Source organism: Suricata suricatta, chromosome 10 (genome assembly GCF_006229205.1).
Source record: "Suricata suricatta isolate VVHF042 chromosome 10, meerkat_22Aug2017_6uvM2_HiC, whole genome shotgun sequence".
Classification (NCBI taxonomy): domain Eukaryota; kingdom Metazoa; phylum Chordata; class Mammalia; order Carnivora; family Herpestidae; genus Suricata; species Suricata suricatta.
This window is the reverse complement of record NC_043709.1, coordinates 19,682,684-19,705,816: the sequence shown is the minus strand read 5'-3', so window position 1 is coordinate 19,705,816 and position 23,133 is coordinate 19,682,684. Positions and strand designations below refer to the sequence as shown.

At 38.5% G+C, this 23,133-nt stretch overlaps 1 protein-coding gene across 2 annotated transcripts in view; it reads left to right on the top strand.

Annotated features, from left to right (window-relative positions):
• Positions 1–23,133, top strand: part of ANO4 (anoctamin 4) — a 229,315-nt gene that overhangs the window by 67,447 nt on the left and 138,735 nt on the right. For both annotated transcript variants that reach the window (XM_029955757.1, XM_029955756.1), the window contains 3 exons: positions 4,478–4,578; positions 7,991–8,035; positions 17,918–18,049. In XM_029955757.1, coding sequence (XP_029811617.1) covers positions 4,478–4,578; positions 7,991–8,035; positions 17,918–18,049 — 278 coding nt within the window. The remainder of the gene's footprint in view (positions 1–4,477; positions 4,579–7,990; positions 8,036–17,917; positions 18,050–23,133) is intronic.

Genomic DNA, 23,133 nt, shown 5'->3' with positions numbered 1-23,133 from the left:
GCAGAGCTGGTAAGAGAGACATAAAAATATGTGTAGTCTGACCTCAGAGTCTGCATTCTTAACTAATCTTTGAAGTTCAGCTACCCATGTGGCTCTGCACTGACGCTGTCTCTCAAAGTGACCTCTACCAGTCCCATAGATTTAAATGCCATTTATATCCTGGTCACATTTACTTTATATCTCTGGCCCAGACTCCCCTGAGTCTCTGAATAACTTAACTACCCACAAGGCATCTTCTCATGGGCAACTGAAACTTAACATTTACAAAACTGAGTTTATGTACTGCCTCTACACCCCCACATCCAAACCTGTTTTTCCATCAGTATCCTCTTCTCAGCAATGGTACGGCGACTCGTGAAATGTAAAGCTATGTATATTCATATACATGTCTTTGAGAGAGAGATTGCTTGATTTTGATAATGGCATAATATTTCTTCTTTTCTGTACTGTTGCTTGATCTAACTTTCTCTTACTGAATTGTGACATTCCCAGGCAAGGACCATGATGTATATATCCTTGCATTCCAGCATCTCATGCATACAGGGTGTTGACTGGGATCTTGCTGAATGAAGGAAAGAAAGAAGGAGTGTTTTCTGTGAACGTTACCTACTTCTACTTTAGGTAGTTTCCATGCTTCTTAATTTCTGCAGCCATTTTTCTAGAGATGTTTTCCAACTCCTTTAAATGGCCATTTTTCTTCTCCGCATGGTTCTAACCTATAGGGCAAGATATTAATGAAACAACTCTATGTTTCAAAAAACCATTTTCATTTCTCCTCGCTTTGTCACTTGCACTCTTGGATTTATGAGGGAAGGAATACTTAATAATGAGGAAACACCTATTTAGAGACAGTAGCATAATCATTCAGCAGTAGAGAAAAGAGTGATATATGAACCATATAATTAGCAGTAATCTGTTTCATATTTGTTTTTCCGGGCTGAAGTTCAGTTCCTCCTTGAAAAACTGAATGTAAGTAATAAGTACACCCCCCAACACACACACACACATACAGTCTGTGACTGAACATTCATCATCATTCAGGGCAATTGAGCTGACATTTTTCTCAAGATTATGAAGGTAACTTTTAATAGTCTCAAATCAAATCTCAGTTCATTAGTAGCTTACTTTGGTTTTTGTTGCTTTGTTTTCTAAAATACAGAATTCTTTTCAGATTAGTTTGTATAGTTCTTATAAACTAGTAAATAGATTAGTTTGTATAAACAGTTCAGAAAGTATGCATCTTCAGTGCATGTATAAAGCCGTAGATTTATTTAAACCTCAGAATTTATTAGGTAAAACTGACAAGGGAGTTCAAGGATGCCAGTGTTAGCTCTATCTGGGAAAAATGTTCAGTTTGGCTGTGAGTGAGTTACTTGGCTTGTCTCTTTTTCTCTTTAGAAATGAAAGGAAAGTCTCCATTACAAAGTTTGTATAGTAATAAAATGAGGTAACAATGTGAAAGTGCTTCCAAAATTATTAAGGTCTAGAAAACAATAATAAAGTGATGGTTTTAGTATTATTATTCAAATAATAATAATAAATAATAAAAATGAGGTTATTTTTATCCTGCTGAAAAACAATTATGCTTTTATGCAGAAAATGGTAGAGTCCTATGGTAGAATTTTCATTGACTCCATGTATTCAGATAATGAACTTGGCTTTTCCACACACACAAATGTGACATTTATTTATTTATTTATTTATTTATTTATTTATTTATTTATTTATAAATGTTTATTGTATTTTTGAGAAAGTGTGAGGAGGGGAGCAGAAGAGAGAGGAGGACAGGATCCAAAGCAGGCTCTGCGGTGACAGCAGCAAGCCTGACGCAGGGCTCAGACTCACAAACCATGAGATCATGACCTCAGCCAAAGTCAGCCACTCAATTGACTGAGCCACCCAGGGGTCCCAGAAATGTGGCATTCAAAATGTGCCCTAAGTAAAATATGTTAATTTAGTCTCCTTAATGTTTTCATATATTCATGGAGTTCTACAAAATTATTTTTCTTTCACTGTATTTATTTTCTGTAAACCTAGCAATTACAATAATTTCACAAAGAGAGTGTATCTTGAGATTATATTCTGCTATAAATCAGAGTTTGGTTGAGTCTGTGAATCAGTTATATTCCCATGTTCCTTGATAGACAGTTTTACTCTGTCTTGGGAAGAGAGAAAAACAGGTGAATGTAAAATCTTGTAGGAAGGCTAAGTGAATTTAAAGAATTCCCATTATCAAAATTAACATTGTCAAGTGGGAAAGCCATAATCCCTTCCCAGACTCTGAAGCATATCTTTAATATAAACAAAAAGATCCATTTATTAGAAAATAGAGTCTGTCTTCTGTTTTCTAACTTGGAAAACTGTACTATAGGAAAAGAAATGACAAACTTTTTCGGTGCATAAAACTGCTCAACTGATAAGCTGAGACCATTTCATATATCTGTATCTACAGACATGACTCTGGCAGGATGGAGATTTTTGTGGTTGTGCGCAGTTTCTCCATGTTCTGTATGGACATGGCCACCTATGAGCTCATTTACCCTCCCCCCCGCTGGCTATATAGCTGTCTAGAGAGGATTGGATATAATAGGTTATTAAATAGAAAACCAGTTCATGCAAAGAGATTCAGCTGCTGGTTGTCACATCTTCAGTTCATACTGGCTTGTCTGTTCCTTGGATGGCTACCTCATTTGCAGTTACCAGCTATGTTGGCTCCATGAGTCACTTAACCCTTCTTGCTTCACAGGACAAGCAACTTTCACTTGCACCAGGACTAACTATTCACATTTCACTAACCATACTCTGAATTAGAGAAGTATTGACTGTGTGATCCCTCTGGATCAAGCACTGTGCTAGGCCCAGAGGATTCAACTCTGAATAACAGAAACATTTCTTGTCCTTAGAGGGCTTACAGCCAGAGGTCTCCTTGCCCCAAGCTAGAATATAAAACCTCATTTCAGCTTGAATTTCTGGAAAGTTTGATTTTTTCAGACCAATTTCAAACGGTGCCCTCCATCATTGTGGATTTGGGCCCAGGCCCCTCTCCCATTGGGAAATTCATCACCATTGGAGTTCTTGGGATCTTTGTAGTTATTACCAGTTTGATCTTCAGTATTTGTAAACCCAGCAAGAAGACTCCATGAAAATATGAACAATGAATTGCAACTGCACATCATCTGCAATTTAAAAACAATTCCCTGTAGCACAAATTTATCCCATAAAGTTGGGCTTTTATTGTTGTCATCTGTAAAAGTATTGGATGGTTTATAAATACTATTATAAGGAGAGCTTAGCCACAAAAACCTAACATATCTGTTGACATTTTTATGCTATAAAAATTTAAATGGCATGCAGTCCAGAGTGAGCCTGTGTGAAAAAGATATGGATAAGTAATAGACCATTTTGCTAATTCAGACTGGTTAGGCTCACTGTCTCCTCCTATCTCCTTCCACAACCCAGCCCTGGGAGATGACTTCCAAAGGGAATCTCCTAATTGGAGATATCTTTTGGCCAGAGACATCGCCCAAAATTTACTGGGTGGTTACTAAAATGTAAAGTCCTTGTTTTACTTTTCTGTCTATGTGCTGAATTGATAAAAAGCCCAAGAGGAGACAAAAGTTTTGGGCCAAAGAACACAGTGCTTTGTAAAAGCCTTCCCTGACAGTGACCCAGATTCAAGACCCACATCACTGAAGACCCTCCATCTCCACCACCACCATTTTTTTTCTTTAGCCTGGATGATTGGGAGCATCTTTTCTTCTCTCTGCTTTCTCTGCAACTCATGCTTATCTTTTTTTTTTTTTTTTCCTCTGTGCACTTGCCATAGTGATCTTTGAAAATCTAAATCAAAATGACTTCCCAGTGTTCCTGGAATAAAGTCCAGTTGTCTTGTGACTGGTGAAGCACTGCACATGCTGACTCCCACTTACCTTTTCAACCTCTTCTTACGCTAATCTTTATGATGAACACACTCCAGCCACTCTGCTTTCCTTACTGCTCCTCAAACACAGGGCATAGATTTCTCAGCTTCGGGCCTTTGCTCCTGGAACACTTATCCCATACTCTTCCCCAGCTGGCTCCTTTGTGTCTCAAATTTGCATGTCCCCTCTGCAAAGAGGCCTTTTATGGACCCTTTGCCCAAAGTAGTGTGTGCCCCCCTTCCTATGATTTCTACCATTATTTTGTTATCTTCAGAATATTCATTGCTATCTAAATTTATCCCTTTCTAACTTGTTTTTGCCTATTTCTCTCTTTTCTGTATGTTTGTAGAATGTAAATGGCATTCACGTCTCTTTTGTTCACAGTCCAGTGCTTGACACATATTAGTATATTTTTTGAATAAATACATGCACACACAAGGACCCAATTTTGGCTGAAAATGTCCCAAATCTTAAACTCCTATTCTAAGTTCCAACTCTATTTAAACCATAGGAAATTTGGATATACTTTTCAATTTAGTTTCTTTTTTCTGTTTCAGTCCTCTCTAATAAATAGTGACATTATCTTTGTGAAGTTGCATGCCCCATGGGAAGTGCTTGGAAGATATGCAGAACAAATGAATGTAAGAATGCCTTTCAGGTAGGTGTAAATATATTTTTTCCCACTCTCTGTTGCTTCCTTGTAAAATTAATGCGCTCTTCTCTTGAAACAAATAAAACTGAAATGCAGACTGAAACACTATTAGAGAAGACCCTCACAATGCTTAGGAAATACAGTAACTCTTTATGGCTTATGATGACTTCATGGCTTTTTGTGAAAGTTCCTGGCTAATTCAGTCCTTAGTGGGTAGATATGTCAACTGCCTATGAGAAATAAGCACTTTCCAAGTGGCATTTTCATTTCCAAAATGCCATTTTTAGAATCCCTGTGTACTGCTGCTTTGAATGGCCAGGCCCCAGGCATCAGTGGTTCAGGTTCTTACTGACATTAAAATCTGCCTCCATTAAAGCAAGTTCAAAAAAATTTCATGAAAATATGATATATTTTTTAAATAAACCATTTTTAAATTTTAAAAAATCAGATCATAAGTGCTATGCAAGCACAAGCACTGATATTTATTCCAAGGGGAATAGAAAATACTTTATGTGAATTGCTTACTTATTTAAAGGATTGATTTACCTTCATCTTATAGTGAATATTCTTATTTTCCATGTAGATTAAGGAAAAGTTATCTACATTTGCTAGATAAAGTTTTAAACTTGGAATTATAAATGCCAAAATACGTGGGAAGTAAATAATGGAATCCCCTAAAGGAGATGGAAAGATTTAGTACCAAGGGCGGTTCCAAAGGGAATAAAGAATTAAAACCTTTGGTTCACAATTTGCCAATAAGACCAAATCAGAAGACAGAAACCAGGCAATCTGGTGCCACTTCTAAAATACACCTCTTAATGAGCTGTGGTAAATTATAGAGACAGAAGCGCTAGGGACACATTTAGAGAAGGGCAATTTCCATTCAGAGATCTGTAATGTATCTCCCTGGTGCATCTAATTTTCTTTGTTTATTGGCCTTTTCGTTCTAATACCAACTCAAAATAGAGGCTGGGATTTCCAGCATCTGTTTACCTCACAGCAAAATTCTCAAAGGAATTGAGATAAACATAGTTCTAAATTTTTGACTTATTTTTGTATTTAAAATGTGACAAAGGAAATCTGAGAACCCAAAGATTTAAAAAATTATATAAAATCACTGAGAGACATTTATCATTTTAGTTATTTAAACTTGTTACACTACCATTATAATTAATTAAAGCCAGTTATTTATCAATGCTATAACAATTTAATATGGATTAATAATGTATCACACATAAACAAAAGGGAAAAAAATCTATGCTTAGATACAGCCATATATCAGACCAATATCTTATAGCCAACAGTCAAAAGTCTGTGTTTTAATCAAATTGCAGTAGTAAAACTCAGTGAAATTGATAGTTCCTCCTCAGCAATCTCATAAAACCTTCCCCCAGAATGCAGATCACAAGCAAAAAATCCAAGCAGATTATAGAAACACGAGCAGTGTTTATGCACAGCAAGTTCCTAGTACCTGGAAGTATTTCCTATATGAAGGGCCTGACTGTATCATGGCTAACATTTCTACATGCTCACTATATAGCAGAAAAATGCTGCCTGGAAGCAGATTCAATACTTTCCTTGTGCCACATTAAGAGAATGTGATCCAGGGAATAAATGAAAAACTCTAATAACTATGAATAGTAATCTTATTTTTAAATGTAGGTATTCCTGCAGGAGAGTGTTAGGACAAAATATTGTTAATATATGGACACTAACTAGCCTCACTAATATTGATGTGATTTTACTGAAGCATAACTTCACTAGATAGAACCTGATGCATTTAAAATTTATGCTATTATTTTGTCCAGTGTTTCAGGTAAATAACTCTAGCCTAAGGAGATCTATGTATTTCCAAAGGAGGAATTTTCTTGCCATATCACTTCAACCAAATGTACAAACATCAGTTTAACTAAGTGTAAATGCCTCAAAGAATTGTGTGTTTATTATTTTCTGTAGATTGCACTTCTGAATCCTAGGTTAGTCTCCTTGGGTTTTTATTTCTACAATGTTTAAAACAAAGTTGGATAATTTTCTTAAGGGAATTTGTGAACAAAATTTGCTTCTTAAGTACTTACACGTTCATGGATATGGTCTCTTTTTATTTTTATCTTTTTAAATAAATAGACAAATATTAGGGCATTTTTAGGTTTACAGAAAATTGAGTTGATAGTATGGTGTTCTCATATATCCCTTCTCACCCCACTTTCAGTTTGCTTATTGTTACATTTTGCGTTAGTGTGGAATATTTGTTATAATTAATGGACCAGTATTGATATATTATTATTATCTAAAGTCCATAGTTTACTTTAGGGTTCATTCTTTGTGTTGTATAGTTCTATGGGTTTTGAAAAAATCCATAATGTCATGTATCCATCATTATGGTACCACACAGAATAGTTTTACTGCCCTAAAGTCCTTTTTACTTCATCTGTTCATCCCTTCTACCCCAGTACAAACCCCTAGCAGCCACGGATCTTATTGTCTCTATTCCAGTAGTTTTGCCTACTAAAAACATGAGTATGTTTATAAGTTTTCATAGATAGGCAAAGTTGTATATAAACTTCTCATTTTCCATAAGTGAGATAGCTTAGTTACAGTTTTAGAATATATATAAACCACATCAGTTTCATTACTACTCTATTGGTTGAAGCCCAAAATATGAAAAGGCTGACTGCATTTTTATAAATCATATGCTCATCATTCAGATTACACCCAGAATTTTAATCTGGAATGTTTTAAAAATATATATAAACATACAGAAGTACAACACACCCTTACTAAATCTGACTTTTAAAAGATCTTTTCCAAGATTTCTTGTTTCACCTCTTTGATTCACCTCCAGACAGGGCCTGTGGTTAGACAGTATTTCCCACTGTGGTTATTTGCAGTCAGATGTTGATGCTGATTAGTATTCTTCCCATACAGGTTGCAAAATACGTACTTTTTATATTACCCTGCCTATACCAAATGAGAGAAGTCTTCTGTAAACTTCAAGAGCTATATAAATATTAGTTAGTATAATTGTATGCCCATTAAATTGTGCATGTTGCTAGCAGTCTGGCAATCCATTTCTTCATTCCTAACAAAAAAAATAAAATTCTGACCTCGGCTAAATTCATACGAATACCAATTGCTCCAAATCATCGTTCTGCGCAGGCTTTGTAGGCAAAGAGCAACCATAAAAAATTATGATAATGAGAGGAAGAAATACCAATGGAAAATATTTCATAAGATTTCATGACTCAAAATGCATGCCCTATGTTCCTACTACATTTCTCACTGTTAATCTCTTTTTAGTTTTTTCTTCTTCACCTCTTACAGGCTTCTATCTTCAATCTCCTTTCCTTCCTTGCTAGTTCAAACTGTAACTGACGATGGGTTTTCTTCTCGACTGGCTTCATTTTTGCTGTTCTTCCAGGAGAAAAATCTATTACCTGCCCCGCCGGTACAAGTTCATGAGCAGGTTAGTAGCATGCTCTGTCATGATGTGTTTGCTCTGTTGGCCTGTTTGTTCCAACAATGACAAAGAATACAAGCTGGGGAAGATGGGCCTTTGTCACATGGCAAAGCTGGCTGCCATGCACATTCCAAAAATAGGTATTTCAGGTTAGCCTGAAAAGATGAGAGCAAAGATGGAAATGCTCTTCTCAGAATCTTCTCCACACTTAGGAGGACAGAATTTATCTCTAGGTGTGTTGGAGAAGGTTTTTGTTTTTAGCTCATTCTATTAGATAAATTGCCAAAAATCCAGCTGTTGAGTGCATCTTTGGTCTGAATGGTATTTTTTTTTCCACAAAAAATCCCACCCTCCACTATAAGTAACTTGAAATTTTGAAGTGCAGACAAAAAGCTGACAGCTGTTCAGCCCCCTTATGGGTGTGGCCCTCCTATGTTAGTAATACTTTGTTAATAAAACATGCAGATGTATTACCTTACTCAGAAGCCCGTCCTACTTTCCTTTTTTCTTTAACCTTCCCCCACCACCCAAAATTCTACTGGCTAAAGATTGTCTTCAGTGTACTATATACCCTTCCAAAGTTTGCTTCTCATTATTTTTTTGAGAAGCCAAGGAGAAAGGGGAGCAGCATCCATGGGGTCCTTTAATTTGATACTGTTGTGATCACTAGTGATCTGATTTCAAAATTTTAATTAGTCATATGTGATCATTCGCCCTGAGCTGAGCTGATTGTTAAACTTGCAGATTATTGCATTTCTCTGAAAATCCTATTGTTCTGTTCTGTGAGAGTTAAGATTCAAGTTTACTCTGCTTAGGTGGTATGCAGAATGATAATTATAAGAGTAACTGATATATTTTAGTGGGTTTACTCAAATGCATGTGCAGTCAACAAAGTATGGTATAAGAACTGACATCCAAAAAAAACTAAGATTTGATTTCTGAAAATGTCCCTGCACGGTATCCTTACCATCAGTTCTTCTTTTGGATTCACCATGATTTAGAAAAAAATTTAAATGTTTATTCATTTTTGAGAGATAGAGACATAGCATGAGTGGTGGTGGCAGGGGAATGGACAGAAAGAGGGAGACACAGAATCTGAAGCAGGAGCCAGGCTCTGAGCTGTCAGCACAGAGCTCTATGTGGGGCTCAAACCCACACACTGTGAGATCATGACCTGAGCCCAATTCAGAGACTTAACCCACTGAGCCACCTAGAGGCTCCAGATTTACCATGATTTAGATTAGTTCCTTGTCATATAATGACCTTCTACAAAACCCTGATGGTAATATATTAGCCTATATCACTAGTCCTCAATAATTCTCAAACTTTAACCAGCAAACCTGGAGAGCTTATTAAAACACAAGACTGCTGGACCTGTCCTGTAACCTATGATGTAGGTGTCCATCTCTCCATCTGGATGGTATGTGAAGGCAAGGATGGCTTGTCCAATGCTATATTTCCAGTACCTAGCACATACGTACAATGAATGGGCAAATGAATTTCTTTACACATGTGGGAGAATTTGGACAAGGAAAAAGGAGGTCACACAAAAAAACATAGGAAAACCAGGTCTGCCACAAGTATCACAGACTTGGAACCAAAACATTTACTCACACTGTGGGAGAAGGATGGGCAATGAGAGCTTAAAAGAAAAAGGTGATAAAAGGAATCACAAATCTCAAGGTTGGATTGGATATCAAATGTCATCAAGTCCAACCACTCACCAGATATTTGAACTTCTGCTATGTGGTCAACTAGCCCATGTTTGAACATCTGTGGAGATAGGGAATTTCTGAATACAGCTGTGGGCACCTGACTATTAAAAGGTTCTTCCTTAAAATAAATCATAATCAATCAATCTCTCTCTCTCTTTCTCTCTCTCTCTTTCTCTCTGTTTAGTTTTTACTTGAAAAAAAAATTCAGATTATAGTTCTGCTCCCTGGATAAATAAAAAAAAATAATCTACAGAGCAGAAGGGCAAAGTGTATGATAAAAATAGTGAAATTATAAACAAAAAGTACTTAGCAAGGATTGGGAAATTGAGGGAGAGAAAGAGGTTACCATACCTAAGGGATCGGAAAAATGTTGGAGGTAAAAGGAGAATGAAAATCTAGAAGAGGTACAGGTGAGAAAGATGATGATTTTTGTTTAATAATTCTGAAGAATAACTCACAGTAGGTCTTTGACACATAGGTGTCTTGAAGGCCTCTGGAAATGATCGCAAAGCAGTTGAAGCCAAAGGTAAAGCTAGAGAACCTAATTTTGGAGTCAGAAGTATAGAAGTCATGACTTGCACCAGTGGAGTGGATGGAATTTCCCAGGGAAGGAGGCAAAGTATAAAAAGAGGGCCATTGGCAATTTTTTGGAAAATCTGTATTAAGGAGATAGGAAGAGAGGGAAGAAGGATGAAAAAGAATTTAAGAAGGAGACCCAACAGAGAACAGTGTCAAATGTACCAGGAATAAGTTCCCATAAGAATGGATGTTCTTCAACTTCTGATGAAGGCTGGGACATGAGAATCGGTTTTGAATATTTAGAATTTAGGAACTCCTGGGTAGCTCAGTAAATTGAGCATCCAACTTTGGCCTAGGTCATGATCTCACAGTTCATTAGATTGAGGCACTGTGCTGACAGCTCCGAGCCTTGAGTCCATTTTGGATTCTGTGTCTCCTTCTCTCTCTGACCCTCCCCTGTCTGCACTCTGTGTCTGTCTCTCAAAAATAAATAAATAGCAAAAAAAAAAAAAAATGGAAGTGAGTGATAACTTCCATGATAGCATTCTCCATGAGAAGTGGTTCTCAAACTTAAGTTGACATCCAGATTAGCTTCAGGGTTGTTAGTACTCAGATTATTTGGCCCATCCTCAGGGTTTCTGAGGTGAGGAGCAATAATTTACATTTCTATCAAGATCCCAAGTGATGTTAATGTGGCTGGTCTGGGAGTATATTTTGAGAATAATGACCCCAGAGAGGAGAGTAATGTAAATGAAATTACAGCTGGTGGAGAATGGACAAGGCCATGATAAATCAGAGGCAGTGAGGATTCATTATTCCCTTGATAAATTTTGAAATAGAGGAAAAGAGAGGTGATAGGCTTAAGAACAGTATCCAAGAGGAAGGAAGCAGAAGAGATTGTGACAGGTGACCAATCACATATTCTCCATGCATGTAGGGGAATGGTTTTGAGTGAGTAAGGGTTTGGGAAATCCTTGTTTCTTGCACAGAAAGAACAACTTACTAAACAGTAATATTTAGTCTGAAGAAGTCAATTCTACTTCAAGTACATAAATAATAATCATAGAAGAATTTGGCTGTTAGAAGTCGCTGGAAGACTCAGACAAAGGGAAGGGAAAAGAAACTCTAATTAATTGGTAGTATGACACACTGATTCAGAATGTTTCTTAAAATAGCTTCATTGCTTACCCCATCCCTATAGAGGTGTGCCTTAGCGAAGCACAATATCTGGTGTAATTTTTAAAATGCGGTTTGTCAGGGGCACCTGGCTGGCTCAGCTGGTTAAGTGTCCCAACTTCTGCTCAGGTCATGATCTCAGGTCATGGGTTCAAGTCCCTCATTGGGCTCTGTGCTGACAGCTCAGAGCCTGGAGTCTGTTCTGGATTCTGTGTCTCCCTTTCTCTCTGCCCCTCCCCTGCTCATACTCTGTCTCTCTCAAAAATAAACAAACATTAAAAAAATTTTAATGCAGTTTGTCAGAAATGTTGGTATCTTAACTCTTATGGAAAGTGTCTCTGACATGTCAACTTGAAGAGTGTATCTACATCTTGCTATCCTGATTATATACCATTAATAAAACATTGACTCCAATTTTCTAAAATTCTCATGTTATACTAGATATGGATATTTAATTTAGTTTCTGGTTTCATCCACATAAATGATATTTAATTTCATTACATCATGAAAGAGTCCCTGAAACACACTTATTTCCTTTAATGATAACTGAAATGATACTATAAAGTTACTGAGCAGAGAAATAAAGCATCTTTTCACAAATATCTTTATTTTTAAAAGTCACCTGACTCCCACAAAGCACACTCATGTAGTTCAGAGGTAAATGCTATTTTCATCATGTACTTGGTCTATTAAATGCTCCTTTGACTCTTTGGGCAGACTTATAGGCATTATAAATTGCCTATCCAATAAAGAGAGGTAATTTATCATCTGTCTTCTGCCTGTTTTTTTGGCCTTCACCAAATAATGCAAATATAGTCTATAGAAAATGTGATTACAAAGGGACAAATTTGATTGTAGGTGGCTTGTAGCTGAAGTTTCATTACTACTCATTCCTTTTCCATCCACTCCCCCCACACACCTGCGTGATGTTGTCCTTTGCAATCCTTTGGCAGAATGCTTCCCCTACTACATTATACATTCAGTGTGGTTGTAATCTTATCAGCTGAGTACAGATAAATGACAAAATGACTTGTATTTTCCATCCTTGTTTTAAAAAATTAATATATGTAAATGTTCCAAAGCCTTTAGACTCTTCTATAAGATATTTAGGCTGTGCCCCAGTTAGTAGCCTTGTGACCTAAAAGAATCCTAACTCCAATCCAAGGAGAGGCTATAAATACAGGAGACTTGGCTCTCAGAAGAGGAAAAAGAAATCCAAGGCTCCTGTTGTCTGTTATCAGTCCAGAAGGGCTTCATTTATTGCAACGTAGGGCTCTTAGTGGTACTACCATTATTTAAAAAAAAAAAATTTATCTGTAGGTTCCCTCTAGATATGTCATTCCTGAAAATGTAATCTGTTTGAAGTGTGATGCTATTATAATATTATGGTCTGGCGAAAAGCAGGTGTCTCTAAAGTAGCCTATTTCATTTAATTTAGCCTAATTAAGTTGTCATTAGGACAGGCTCCCTTATGGGATGTTAGTGGCTCAAGGGAAAGCCTTGTCGTCTTCAGGGTATACCCGCAGCATCCAGGTGGGGGCTCTGCACACAGTAGGTAATTTATGAAGACCTACTGATAGGTTAGTATGTGGGTAGTGAAGTCCATGGCCTGTGGCCTTTTCTTTAATTATCACCACTCGTAAGGTAGGTAGGATAGTCTTGCCTTTACATCTGAGGGAACCAAGGGCTGAAGAGGTTTAAGCAGAACCTTCCCAAAGCACATTTCCAAGGCACACCTTGGGAAGGCAAGCATGTCAGAGGTGGCAATCCCTGCCCATTTGCTTGTGCTGTGCTGCCAGCTCTTTCCAGCTACTCAGGACCTGACCTCCATGAACCAGAATCTGGAGCAGGGGAGGACGGGACCCTGAACTTACTGTAATATCAACTTTCTGTAAAGTACCCATCTTTTAGTTCAGATATTAACTTGACAAGTTTAGACCAGAAATGCCCAAGTGGATGATCAATTCATTGTATCTCTATTGATTTGACTATGTAGTCTGTAAGAAGGCTTTTGCTCATCAAATGGCAGAAATGAAACAAAACAGCAATATGTCCAACCAAAATCAATGCTAAGTCATTAAGCCAACATTTTCTCTTTGCCTTTGCATGTCAGTGGAGACTTTGTTAAGTAAGCTCAACTCCTATACTAATGACATAGATGGGAGACTTTCTGGTTAGTTGGTTTTTCAACTCCTATATCTAAGAGAATTTCAAGATTGCCAATTTAGGGAAATTTATTAGATAAAGATGAGAACACAGACCTCAATCTGTGCCTCAATATATAATCTTAGCTCTTGAATTCCCATTGATAATTATACATATGTTTATTATCGTCTTCTCCTTCATCCTAGATACTATCACTGAACTGAGCATTTTGTACACCTAAGACACTGAATAAATACCTGTTATTTGTTACCTTGTGTAGTCCTCACTGTGCCTCATGAAGCAGGTGCATTAGCTAAGAGGTTTAGCCGTTTGCTCAGCATGGCACACACCACTAGGGAGATGTACAACTAAGATGTGAACCTACGTCAACTTCAGATTCCATCATTCTGTATGAAAAATTACCCATTTTATTGTGAAAAGCAAAGCTCTTTATTAACTCAGTTTGTTTAGAAGGATATAGCCACGATATTATTGCCCAAATCACCAGCACATGTATCTAAGCAGCAGCAGAATCAGAAACCCAACTTGGGTCTCATGCTCTCTAGCCTGGTGGGTTTTGCACTATGTTTCTCTTCTTGCACGGGGGAAGAAGATCCTCAAATATGTCTAAACCCAGTCTGGGATGGGAGTGTTTGTCGAAAAGTGGCCAGTTGTCATCCAGCCACAGAGAAACAGACCCTTGTTCCCAGAGCCACCAGACTGGCAGGTGGAGTAGCATGTGGAACAGCATCCTTAGCATTGGGAGCCTGACCAGCCGTGGCCAGGTCTCAAAGAGAAGATCAGACCCAGACTGTTTTAAGACGTATATTTGTTTCCTATTGCTTTTGTAATAGATTCCCAAAAGCTTAGCTGCATAAAACAACACAAATTTATTATATTACAATTCTGTAGACCAGTAGTCCAGGGGAGGGACTTAACTGGTTTCTCTGCTCAGGGTCTTTCAAGACTAAAGTCAAGGTATTGGTTATCCTGATCTCTTCGTGAGGTTTTCAGAGAGAATCTTCTTCCAGATTCATTCAGGTTGTTGGCACAATTTAATTCTGTGCATTTCCTTTACACCTCTTAGACAAAGGTCATTCTCAGCTTTTAGAGGCTGCCCGCACTCCTTGGCAGCCCTCTTCATCCTCAAAGACAGCAATGGCCTGTTGAGACTTCATGCGTTGAATTTCTCTGATCACCCCTATCTTCTGCCTCATCTTTGCTATCTCTAGCTCGAGAAAGTTCTCTCCTTTTAAATGGTTCATATGACTAGGTTGGGTCCACCTGAGTAAGCCAAGATGCCCTCATCTCTAAAGATTCCTTAATCCTGCTTAAATCTACAAAGTTCCTTTTGCTGTGTCACATAACATATTCACAGGTTCCAGTGATTAGGGTGCATACATCTTCTGCCAATCAGAAGAGCACAAACCTCTGACCACATTTGACTTGTCTCTATCATTTACTAGTATATAACAGGGACCAGCATGTGTGAGGGAAGCTATCCAGTCCATGCTTTGTTCTCCTGCTTCTGCTCAGGCTACTCCAGTGAGGACCAGTTCACACGTCCCCACCCCAGTCAGTGTTTCAGGTATTTTGTTTTTAAGATACCTTTTGAATATCTTTCTTCCATCCTGTTTTTAAAGTACCATTCCTCTGCTTTTGATCACTTTTAGATTAACCTCCATGGTTCTCAAGAAGTTATTAATAACACTCTATTTGCTTGGCAGCCTCTCCAAAGCATTTCATGCACACCATCTTTTGTAAGCTTCCTAACAGCCCTGCAAGGTTGTAAGATGGTAATTGTGATAATTATTCCATTTTAAAACCCTTAAAAGGTGTATGATTTGTAGAAGGTCACACGGCTGATGAGCAACAGAGCCAGGATTCAGGCACCCCAATTATACATCCCAGCTTCTTTCAGGAGCCTCCCTTCTCTTCCTTCCGGTTCTTCTGGCCCCTCCTCATTTTTCAATGAATCATTTTCATTGCCCTGTTCTACTCTTTCCTCACCATTTCCACATTTCATTTAAATTGTGGTGCTACAAGCTGTTGCCAAAAGCTATTTCATTCCCATAGAGTATTTATGCCTGATTTTTCACAGCTTTATTTGTTTTTATCCATGCTGAGCACTGTACCCAGCTGGATTTAATTCATAGCTGTTGCACGCAGAGCCCAGATTCTGTAAGAATGTGAACTTTGCAAAGTGTAATCCGATTAGTGCTGCAGACTAGAGATGTGTGGGAGGTAAAAGCTCTATTATGAAAAGCCTCTGGGCCAATGTCCTCTTTCCCAAACAAGTTTAAAGGCAATCAGATGAAAGAAAGCCAAGAGTTATGGGGAAGCCACCAGCTTAGCCTAGGAAGTATAATTTATGAGTCCATTTAAGGACTAAATCATTGAACTTGGACAAGTTGTAGATACTGAAGCACAATTAACTTTCAGTTGAAAATAGAGAAGTCTTAAGAGGCAAGCTGGTTGTTCAAATTCTTATGTTGTGGGGGGGAAAGATTGTAATAAGAGCCAGTACTTGGTTTATACCAGACACTCTTCTGGAGACCTTATGTACATATTGATTAATCACCATAACCCTAAGGATTGAGTATCATTATCCTGCCCACTTTATAGATAAGGAAATTTAGGCACAGCAAAGTTAAAAAACTTGACCAAGGTCACACTAATATTTACAGAGCCAAAATTTGAATCTAGGCATTTCAACCCCATGTTCTCAATTACTGTGTCATACTGCCTCTCTGATAAGCATCATGTCACTACACTTCAAGTATCCTTAAAGAGATGGTGAGGGAGGAGAGGACCTAGAGGAGGAAGGATAGGGCCTTGAGCCCTTCCACTGTTTTGTTTTATTCTGGATACGTGACCTTGAGCAGAATATTTATTTCTGTGTGTATTATAGATGGTGGGTATGAGTTGTCTTTGAGATGAAGGGCCTAGAGAAGCTGCGAGACCCTTTCTGTTTTGAAATTGAAGGGTTCTGAAGAAAGGCCAGCTACCACGGGGCACAATGGACTTGTGGTGAGGCTGGAACCCTGCTGAGAATAAAAGAAGTGGCAAAAGAGTTAACCATTATTTTTCATCTTGGAGCAGACTGGCTATGTAAAAAGTACTTCACCTTGGAGTGTCATTGAAAAGGATAAATTGCCATGTAAATATTTTTGGAATTGGAAAAAAAAAATCCTGCCCAAATTCCATGTGTTTTTAATTACTAGACTGAGATGGCATTTAGGTATTTTCTTCTGTAGAGCAGTCTATCCTTCTGTAGCCCTCAAGTGAAGATTTCTAGTATCAATTACTTTGGTGGGATGATCCCTAAAATCAAGAGTCCAAACCTGCATTCTGTTCCTGGCTTTACTCGCTGGCTGGGTAATTGAGCAGGACACTTACCCACCACGGGTCTCTTTTGGTTGTGTAAAATGAGTATGGCACCTGTTCATTCTACCTCATGGAGATGCTACTTGATATGTACTTTTGGAAAATACTTTCTTCAGTGGTATAGATACCCCAGGTAGCAAAGTTGTTTTAAACTGTGCTGTGGATTTTGCTTCTTCTAGTAGTTTTCTGTGAATGATTGACAGTTTGGTCACTTGGAAGCCACATGTTTTCATCAGCAGAAGTCAGAGGGAATGGAAAGGGGGCCAAGGGAAATTTATGGCTTGAAGGCCACCCTTAACAGCCCTGTTGTTTTCTGTGACTTGGGATCATTGCATGCTCTGGCCAGAATGACATGTGTGTCATCATGTCCCATATCTTGAGAGCCATGGAGTCAGTTTAAAGGACAGACATGAAAGCTGAACAACCTGATGTCTGCTGAGAGGCAGCTCAGGGGTGGTGTGAGAGGCAGAAAGCAAATCTTGACATCATGCTCTCTGCACACAGTCAATCCACTGGGATGTGCTGTCAGCTTCCCTGCCGAAAGTTAACTACAGCTTGACCATTTCCCTAGCCAAGGAAACTTTCCAAATACAAAATAAGTTTCTAGACCCTACAGAATGTAAGAAGCTAAGGTCTCTGCTGCTTTGTTTAAGGGGCTATCTACTTCCTTCCCAGAGCCTTCAGTCTTGGTCATTTATTGGAGTGTGAGTGGACATTTAACTCTCGGCTACTATTTCATGGACAATGATATTGAGGCCCCTTGGTGAGATCTTAAAAACACTGGAGTTGAGGCTTTCTTCTTTCTGCCTATAAACGGGGGGTATCATGAGTGCAGTGAGAGTGCCTGTTGTTTGATGTCATAATTACAGCTCTGTGGAGACTTCCATCCTGTGTTTTTGGACGATGCTGATATGCTGTACCCTTTGGTCTTGCCTTTCATGTACAGGATCGATAAACAAATAAGCAGGTTTCGGAGATGGTTACCTAAGAAGCCCATGAGGCTGGACAAGGAGACACTGCCAGACCTGGAGGAGAATGACTGCTACACTGCCCCTTTCAGCCAGCAAAGGATCCACCAGTGAGTGTTTCGTGTGAAAGCCTTTGTCTTACTAAGGACATGCAGCTGTGGTAGAGCCTTCTCCTGCACGCCTTTGAGTCCTTGGCATGTGGAAGGAACAGCTTAGTGCCCTTCTTCCCTGAACGTCCTGTGAGTGTTCATATCCTTTTGTATTAGGGTAAGCTAACTGTTCTAACAAACAAGCCCCATATCTCAGTGGCTTGATAAAATAGAACGTGCATTCATCTGTGTGTTGGATGAACAGTCTCCTTGGTGATTCAGAGACCCAGCATCCTTCTGTTTTGTGGCTTTGCCAGTCCTCATTGCTCAAAGCCCTTGAAGGCTCATCAGCATCTAACCAGCAGACAGGGAAACTGGTATACCCTTTGCCCAATTGATAAGAGGGGTAGTTTGTTTTAATCAATCTTCAGTCACTTCTCAGTTCCCTTTTCTATAGCAACCCACCATGTTGCCCCAGGAAAAGCCATAGCAGCCTGGTTGCTGGCTCATCTGTCAGACAATCTCCAAACAGTAGTTTGTTACTTTTTATATGGGGAGGGGGGAGTTTGGCTAAGTAATTGAGCCTTTGAGGAATTGCATAAGTGATAGGGATTTGACTCTGAAACTTCTGAGATTGCAAGATATCAGAGTGGCAGGGTCAGTGGTAGGAGAGAAAACACACCAAAGACTATAAGCAACTAGGCAAAAAGAGCCTCTCAAAAGGCAGATAGATACGTTGGGCATGGCCTTGTTCTCACCCAGACTTGAGGAATTCCTGGCTCTCTTGGCTAGCCCACAGAGACAGCCTCAGTAAAAATTACTTACCCAAGGGGAGGGAAAGGATGACATCTTTAAAAAAAAATAGGTTGCAGGCACCTGGGTAGCTCAGTGAATTCAGTGTCCAACTCTTAATGTCAGCTCAGGTCATGATCCCATAGTTCATGAGATTGAGCCCTGTGTCAGGCTCTGTACTTTCAGAGCTCCTTGAGATTCTCTCTCTTGCTCTCTCTCTGTCTCTGTCTCTTTCTCTCAAAAAAAAAAATAGGTTGCTAACTTTTAGGAAAAAAATAAACCAAATGGCAGTTGTCAAGTTTCAGGGAATTTACAACTGGGGGCATGTTTTAGCAAAGAAAATCAGTTAATGTCTTTGGACTTCAAGAGGGTGAAAGAGAAAAGAAAAAGAGTAGATATTTTGCATCAAAACATATAATGTAGAATGCAAAGGAAACAACTTTGTAAGCCTCTGAAATAGCCAAACTCTGGATCCCCACAAGTCAAATTGTTGCCAACCCAGCCACATTATGTGAACATTTAAGAGAGTTGTTGAAGAAGATAAAACTCACAACCTGGCCTCAGATTCCTAGTTAAATCCTCCACAGGAAACAGGAAATGAAAAGGGTTTCATGTTAACTCAAAGATTAAGACCTATGGGTATTTTTTTTAAAAGCAAAAGACAGATGAAAGCTGACATGTTCCTGCTGTTAATTTAAGCCTTTTCTATGCCTATTCTGTTCATCTTGAAGTTTCTTAGACAAGTGGTTGTATGTTTTAAATTCTTCTGGAGTAGAGTCTGATTTACATGCAGAGTTTTCCCTTTGTTTCTCACCTGCCTACGAGAGTGTCCAGCACAGTGCAGGAGCATCTCACGATTTTTGGATGGATAGGTGGGTGCATGGATAAGTAGGTGGCAAGATGAGTGGAAAAATCAATGAAATACAGGGTATGTGCCTGGGGTTTTGCTTTACTCTAAAGGGATATAGTTAAATAGAAGAGGAAGTTTTCCCCACTACACATCTTCATGCTGGTTACATTTCCTGATGTTCTTTCTTGCTGTAGAACAAATTTTTAGCAGGGTTCTCAAAGTCAGAACACCTGGGCAGCCATCAGGATCTCTAGGGAATAGCACCAAGAATCATATCTTTATAAGTATTTTAAAGTATTTGATAAATGAGGGATAATAGCCTGTGGAATCACAGAGGTATTTAGCCATCTCTATTTGAGAGGCCTTTTTTGATATGTTTGGGCATTAATTCACTGAGTAATTGTTTCATTTAGCTGTCATCAATTTGATATCTACTTCTTGCCAGGCAGTGCCTGGGTACAGAAGATATAAAGGTGAATAATACAGAGTCTTTACTCCAGCCTAGTAAAGATAGAAGACCATTCTGCTTAATTGTAAACAGTATGATGGTTGTGCCTTGAAAGAAAGAGTGTTCCATATTCCAAATTAGGAGGGAGGTTCTAAGAAATAAGTTTCGAGCACAAAATCATGCTTAAAATGGGTCTTGAAGGATAACACATCCAGGTAGGCAAGTGAGGAGTGGAGGATGGAAGCATATCTCAAGAGGAAATAATGTATGTACAAAAGTAAACAGGCCTGAAACAGAATGGGGTCTTTGAAGAGCTACAGGGAGTTTTCTGTGAATGGACATAGGGTGTGAGAAAACCTGGTGTTTGAAAAAAGAGAGTGATCAGTGGATGATGAGCTTTCAAAACAGGAGGAGCAAGAAGGAAAAAGCAGAGGGACTGCTGGGTAGTTTAAGCAGTTTCATCATGGAGTTGGGAGATAAAGGATTAAACAAGGGTCTAAGAACATAATGGGCAGTAGGGATTTCTTTTTTTTTTTTTTTTTGAGAATTGTCATGCCACATAGACAACATCCCTTTAATAAATGTGTAAAAGTAAGACTTGAGGAACACTGGCTGTCAAGTTAAAAGTGTTTGGTACGTGGACACCCAGGTAGCTCAGTCGGTTAAGTGTCTGATGTTGGGTCAAGTCATGATCTGACGGTTTGTGGGTTCAAGCCCCACATCGGGCTCTGTGCTGACAGTGCAGAGCTGGAGTCTGCTTGGGATATTCTCTGTCTCTCTTTCTCTCTCTCTGTTCCTCCCCCAACTTGTGCATCCTCCCTCCCCCGCCAAAATAAATAAATAAACTTTAAGAAAATGAAATGATTAGTACAATCAGAAAAGAAAATCCCCGAAGATACTTTCCTAAGGTGATATTAATGGGTTTTAAGTAATCAGAAGTACCTGGTAAATGAGGTATAGGGGCTTAATATGATTTTTTGGCTTTCCAAAAGCAGTCCAAAATCCCATGTGGCTTCTTGCTTTTACAGAATATTTAGTATTGTGTTTGTCTAGAAATAAGAGAGAATAACAGATGTGTGTGTGTGTGCGTGTGTGTGTGCTCACGCATCCATGTACATGCATGAACGTAGTGGAAAAAGAAAATATTAAGAGTTTAATAAATAATGGTCATTATGGAAAAGATGCCTTAAAAATCCTTTGCACTCAGGATAAAACCCAGACTCCTAGGTTGGCTCACTAACTCCTGCTTCCATTCCCCTGTTGAGCACTTTGGCCACATGCACTGCTCTGACCTCCTTAACTCCTGATGACCTCTTGTCTCCTATTGCACATGGTCTTTCCTCTTCCTGGTGTACCCTTTCCCTTAGGCTCCCTTTTTTCAGGTTTTATTAAAGGTGCTTCCTTCAGAAAACCTTCCAAGATTTCCCATCTCCACCCTCAATTCTGGGTGAGGTGCATTCTTCTATATCTAATAATATTTATTTTTTCTATCTTTGCTCTTCATATAGTATCATATAGATTGTAATGTCCTTGAAATGCTATGTCTGTGTCATCATTTTTTTTTTGAATCACATAACTGGTGCTTAATAATGATTTGCTAAGTGAGAAGTGAGTAGATAAAAATGAAAATAGCTCAATTATATGAGCAAAGAATATGATGGTATATATAGATGATTAGCTCACTGCACACTCATCTCAAACCAAATTCAGCACATTCTATCCCCTAGTGTGGTCCACTTTCATTGTCCCCGGTCCAATATATGGCACTAATATTTATGTAGTAGCTGAAATCAGAGTCAGGAAGCTACTCCAATCCTCTTCTTTACCCCCACTTCCCACGTCCACTATATCTTTAAGGGCTGATTAGCTTGTGATTTTACAAGCTAAATGTCTCTGTTACCTAACAATTTTCTCTATCTCTACCATCATTATCTCACTTCTAAAACCTAGAAGTAATATAACAGATCTCCATGGTTCTATCCTTGTCCACCTTCAATCCATTCTCCCAAGTGCAAACAGGAGGATGTTTTTGAAATACACATCTAATCATGTCATTTGACCTTGTTTAAAAACCTTAGAGTAAATACCAGAATTACTGAGGCGACCTACATGGCCTTGAATGGCCTGGCTACATGGCCAGTTCCTCTCCAACCTTGTCTCCCTTCACTGTTTTCCACCCCCATATCTTTTTTTTTAACATTTAAAACTTATTACAAATGCAATAAGGTAAACTCTCATAGAAAGTGCAAATTACAAATGCAATAAGTTAAACTCTCATAGAAAGGGCAAATTCAATTAAAATTTTAATGGGGCTAAAACATTTGAACACTATAAATACTTTGAAGAGTATACAAAATAGCTATAATTACAATGATTCCTAAATTTGTCACTTTATCCCCAAACTATTCAAAATTATTGATGCTCTGATTTATTATTTTGATAAATATTCTTAAATACTTCTGTAAGATTACAATAAAACCTGTTTTAATTTAACTTAAAATCATATTAGAGTTTATCTTGTCATCATCCCAGGATTACAAGGTCTTTGCTGGTTCCAAAAAAAAATCCCCCCAAATAAAACAACCCCAGTATCTTCTCACACCAATTTGGTTCTAGGTCTTGGATTACCAACAAGCTAATTTCTGACATGCACATGGGACTGATTGCTTGTCCCAAATTGACTTGAACCAGAGCTACTGATCATTTGGCAGTATTTTATTTGTCATATTATATTTTATTTGTTATTTTAGTGGCATGATATTAATTCTGCATATTTCCCACAGGCTTAGATATTGCAATTATGATCCAGACACATACAGCCCCTCTCAGTTTTTTTGGATGCACTTTCTCTTGCAACATTTGCACACACTGTTTTCTTCTCAGAATTCTCTTCCCATGTCTTCCCTTTTCCCCTAGTTTACTCTTATTAATCCTTCAAAACCTAACTCCAGAACTCTTTCCAGGAAAGCCCTCCTCTCATCTTCCAAAGACCAGGTCTCCTTGCTGTATTCTCTT